The sequence below is a fragment of the Ammospiza caudacuta genome, chromosome 15 (assembly GCF_027887145.1).
Source record: "Ammospiza caudacuta isolate bAmmCau1 chromosome 15, bAmmCau1.pri, whole genome shotgun sequence".
NCBI lineage: Eukaryota > Metazoa > Chordata > Aves > Passeriformes > Passerellidae > Ammospiza > Ammospiza caudacuta.
Window position 1 is genome coordinate 9,011,848 of NC_080607.1, and position 5,232 is coordinate 9,017,079.

Genomic DNA, 5,232 nt, shown 5'->3' on the forward strand with positions numbered 1-5,232 from the left:
TGAAAGTGGTGAGGATGGAGGTAGGGATGAGCATGAAGATGATGGGCGTGAGCTTGAGAATGGGGTAGGACGCTGCAGGGTATTCCCAGCATGGAGAGAAATGTGGCTAATCCAGGGCAGGCGCCTCACCACGATGCCCCCCACTCTCACCCACCCTTGGCACCACACCACCCTGTCCCCACACGGCACAGACCCCACAGCTCCCCTGTTCTTTTCTATCGGAAGCTGCCCAGAAAATCGCCCGGAATGGGTTTTTCCCCGGCCAGGGACATCCCTCTCTCCGCCCGCTGCCCCTTTCCCAGCTTGTGCCAACACCCCCTCCCGGTACCGCATTGCGGAGCTGCCCGCCAACCCGGGCCGGACCGGGCGGGGGAGATGGGGGCACATCCCAGCCCTAGCGGGGCTCGACGTGTTTTGGGGGCAATAACAGGAGCCCCACGGGGACCTCAGCCGTGCCTGTGCTGCGGGAGCGCTGCCGGTGGGTGCCTCCATCCTCATCCTCGCTGTGTAGCGGCAGCGGATGGACAATTAGTTGTCGTGGCTTTTAAAATGGTGTAAATCGAGGTGTTTTCGGTCACAGGATTGGAGTGTGGGGCTGACCTCCCCGGCGGTGGCGGCTTTGCCCGCAGCGGGGATCAGCCCGACGCTCCACACCCGTGGGCAGGGTTTGGCGAGTTTGGATCAAGCCAGGGGTACACCCAGCCTTTTATTTCGTTTATTTCTCCTCCTTTGTTTGTTCTTTCACAAGAACAAAAACCCCGGGGTGCATCTGCAAACTCCCGTTCCTGTAGTCTGAGCACTACGGGGGAAGGCAAAACTGTGAGGAGGGGGTGAAAGCAGCCCTGCCACCCCCAGCTGTAAGATGACCTCTTCCCAAAAAATGACTCCTACCTCTTGCAAGCAGCTGAATGCCACCTTCTTTGCAAACCCGGCACTGCCTCCCTTAGCCCGAGGATGTGTTGTAGCCCCGACCCGGGGAGGATGAACCTCCATCTGCCCCTGCCCTGTTCCTCCAAGCCCCCCACGAACCAGGCCAGCCTCATCAGCTATGTTTTCTCTTTATTGTTCCATATATTTATGTACCACATTATATGTTAAAGATAGATTTTTTTTTTCTGATATACATTTTTCATCTTATTTACCACAATGACACCACACGTACATTGGAAACAGCTCCACGGATCTGGTAGATTGCACAGAATGAATTGTGTCGTAGTTTTGTTCCTGTAATCCCGAAACGACATCAAATCCAACCATATATTATTATTATTATTATTATTATATTATTTTTTACCTTTTCATAATTTAGAAATAACAATTGTTAAAACGAAACAAAACATAAATCACCGAGAAGTGGACTCCAGGGCTGCGATTTCAACCAGAGGCAGCACATTCGTGTTTGATGGGAAGCGCCGTTCCTCGGTGTGGATTGGGATGGAAGAATCGAGCAGTCCTGACATCTATCGTGACTACGGTGTAAACATTGCAGATAAGCGGCATCACCGGTCGTCAGACGCTGCTTGGGCTTGTTGGGCTGGTCGTACAATCTGGGTCTCGTCTACATCCATCTCTCAAAGTGTTAAAACAAAGGTCCCTGCTCCCGCCCCTTTGGCGGGTTTGCTTCCCAATCCTGTGGGATCGGCACCTGTGTTTCAGCTCCTGAAACACTGATTTGCATATCTGTGAGGAGTGTTGAAAACTGCGACTGTTTCCCAACAGGCCGTTTGTGGGGGGCCAAGCTTCAGGCAACGAGTGAGGAGATAGGGGTGGGGCATCAGATAATTTCCTTCCAAAAAATCTAAATAACAAAAAAATAGATTTAAATCTGAGCTTATTTAAAAAGACACCAGGGCGAGCACTTTCATCTCTTCTTGTTTTCCTTAGTTTGCAGATTCTATGACATAGAATTTGTTGGATGCACGTAACGAAAATAATGACTCTTTCCATTAAAGGGATGCAGAATTATTTGGCTATGCGGATGTTCGATGCAATTCTCTTCCTGCACCCGACTCTGGCCCCTCCTTAGTCTTCAGCATTGGTTCTGAAAGCCTCTATGAGGCCTTCTAAAGAGTGGATGAACCCAGAGATGCTGCAGATACCGCCTATAACGAAAATGGCAACATCGAAGAAGACATGATGCCACAAGAGCTTCCTCCACAAGAGTTTGAGGTGGAAGAGACTGGGGAGCAGGAAACAGAGCCCTGCGCCTGTGAGGCTCCCAGTAAGACCCATCAAGAGGGCGAAATGGGGGACATAGATAGCCATGAGCAGGGTGAAAACTACCAGGGCACATCTGAGGGTGAGTCCCCAGGATTTGAGCCGCCCGTCGCCCCCATAGCAGTTGGGGAAGAAAGCCCTGTTTCCATCTTGGAAAAGGGACCGCTCCAGGACTTCTACAGCTGCAAAGAACGGCAAGGGGTACGAGAGCAAGGCTTTGGCCACCAAGAAAATGTTGACTACTGCCCTAATGGTGGATGGCAAGTTGTCTGTAATGACCTCCTTGGTCTCATCAGCCCAGGTCAGGTAGGCGACCAAGGCAAAGAGTCCCTTAAGGATGCAAGCTGCGATGTGAGTCCAGTTCATCATGCAATGGAACTCCTTGGGGTTCTGCATGTTCCCCTCCAAGGAAGGCAGAAAGATCTGGGAGGTGTAGCTGAAGACAATGATGCCAATGGAGATGGGAAACTTCTTGACATCAATGTAAAACTTGACTTTGTCCCAGGCCCAGTCGCGTGCCCTGGAGAGGCAGTAGGCGATCACCAGGATGTTGATGACAAAGTGGGCTAACGTGCAGAGCAAGCTGAACTTGGAGACCGCCTTGAGGTTCTTCAAGAACGCGCAAGGCAGGAGCACTGCCGTGGCAATGATGGACCACGACTTCTGGGAGACGGGCAGGTTGGGGAAGCTGTTGTACATCAGGTTCCCACTCACCACCACATAGAGGATGCAGGTCATGACCAGTTCAATGATCTGAGCCACGTTGACAATTCTGCCCCCGAGCGTGGGGAAGCGGGGCGCGCAGCACGCGTTCGCGATGTCCACGTAGGAGTCTCTCACCCTGACTATCTCCCCATCCTCATTCTCTTCGTAAAGACAGGCAATAAGGATTTTCCCAGTGTAGCAGCAAACCACCGCAGCGAAAATTATTAAAAAGAGTCCTAGGTATCCACCGTGAAGGATGGCATAGGGCAGGCCCAGAACAAACATCCCCTAGAAAGAGACAAAATGGAAACCGTGTTGCCGGATCTCTGAGGGGCCTGGGCTGAGCGCACGCAGCCGCGCCAGGGCGGTCACGTGTGCGCTCTCTGTCTGCCCACGCAGGCGGTCGCACAGTCACGCCACGCAGCCGCTGCCACACGCGGTGACGCACCCCTGTCCCTGTGACGTGCCACCCCCACAGTCACAGAGTGCCAGCGTCATCGCGCCCCCGAGCACCCACAACAGCCGGGCAAGGTTTGGGTGACCAGGCTTTGCTCCAGTCTCCACCTTCGCTGTCCCCAGCCCCTCTCAGTGCACCAAGACCTCAATTGCTGGGGCCAGACTGGGCCCACTCCAGTGCAGCCCCACCACCAGCCCAGTCACCTCCGTGTCCCCCTGTCCCTCCTTGCTGGGGCAGCCTGATGGGGTCAGAATCTGCAGCGTGACAGGGCTGGGGCCTGGGCCCCTCCCTGGCGCTGTGCCCAGTTCAGGGGGGAAGAGGGGGCCAAGCAAAGCAGAAAGCTGGGCTAGGGGATTTTCATTTTCTTCTTTTTAAATCTATTTTTCCTTTTAATTCCCTCCTCCCGCTCTATATTCACCTCTATCTTTCATTTATTTTTATTTCTGTTTTTTCCCCCTTTTTTTCCCTATTCCCCCTTTTTCTCGAAGCCGGTTTGCAATCAGCCCACGGCTTCTGGCCGAGATACAGAGCACGTAACGGGACCGGGATCGGGGAGCGCTGCCCGGTGCCCCGCGGCGGCGGCGGCGGCCGTACCTGGATGGCGTTGGTGACGTTCCATCCCGCCTCCCAAGCCGTGATCTTGGGCTTGCCCTGCCCGGAGAGCTCGGAGCAGGCCTCCTTGGAGGCGGAGGGCGGCAGGGGCCCTGTGCCGTCCCGCTGGTAGTGGATGTCCCCTTCCAGGGGCGGCTCCCCGCCCTCCTCGCTGCCCTCGGACTTGAGGATGTCCATCTGCAGCCCTTGCCGATGCTCCATGTCCAGGTCGTCGCAGTGGGCGAAGCCCACCGCCTCCTCGTCGGTGGCCGCCTGGAAGCCCATCCTGGCGAACATGCCGCTCATCTTCGCCTGGGATTTGTGCGACACCGAGGTGGCCACGTTGGAGAGCTTGCTGCGGAGGAGGGTGGCCATGGCGGCGGCTCCGGTGAGTCCGCTGCTCGCGGACCCTCGGGGATGCGGAGACCCGACGGGGCGGGCGGGCGGCGGGGCTGTGGACGGGACTTGGCGGCCCCTTGGCGAGGGGCGGCTGCGGGAGGCTGCTCCGAGCCGCTACCTCCGTGTCCCGGCGCAGTGCGGGCGGCTCCCGGCCGGGGTGCCCAGGGGCATGACACCGCTGCGGGGGGAGCGGGCCCGCACGCCCCGCCGCCCGCTCCGCGCTGCTCCGCGCCGCTCCGCCGAGCCCCGCGCCGGGATCGGGGGCGACTCGGGCGGGATGGGGGCTGTCAGCAGCCGGCCGATGTCACCAGACGGGCAGAGCGAGCCCCTGGCAGAGCGCGCCGCGTCTCCATCGCAGTGCGCCCACCTCGCGGAGAGAAGAGGAGAGGGGAGAGAATTGCTGCATTTCTGGGGGAGGTACCAGCCTCCCCGGCCAAGCCCAGCCCCCCGCACTCCCCCCGCCCCACCCACGCCCGCCGGGCCCCGCCAGCAGCGCCGCAGCCCGGGACCCCCCCCCCCGCACCCCAGCCCGGTTTCGCATCCCTTGCGCTGCTCGCCCTGCCCCGCACCTGCCCCGCAGCCCCCGGCCGCCAGCCCCTTCCCCACTGAGAAACAAAAGAGCTCCGCTGAAGAGGCGGACGGGCGGCTTTCGACAGGTTCTTAACGGGATTTTCCTCCTTGCTCCCCCTTCTTTTCCTTTTCTCTGTCCCCCAGACCGCGCGGCCCCTTCGGAGGCGGGGGCGGCCTGGGCAGCGGCCCCTGCCCGGGGGACACAGCGGTGCGTGGCCACCCGAGCACGGGGAGCGAGGGCTCAGCTCTCTCTAACGATTCCTGGGATCAGGGAGCTCCAAAACCGGCGGGAC

At 58.2% G+C, this 5,232-nt stretch overlaps 1 protein-coding gene across 1 annotated transcript; it reads right to left on the reverse strand.

Annotated features, from left to right (window-relative positions):
* Positions 1-1,088: 1,088 nt before the first annotated feature.
* Positions 1,089-4,487, reverse strand: SLC32A1 (solute carrier family 32 member 1). The gene is made up of 2 exons (XM_058814848.1): positions 3,974-4,487; positions 1,089-3,210 (listed from the first exon to the last, which is right to left on the reverse strand). The coding sequence occupies exons 1-2, from the start codon at positions 4,343-4,345 to the stop codon at positions 2,023-2,025; spliced, it is 1,560 nt and encodes a 519-aa protein (XP_058670831.1). The 5' UTR covers positions 4,346-4,487; the 3' UTR covers positions 1,089-2,022.
* Between the last annotated feature and the right edge of the window lie 745 nt (positions 4,488-5,232).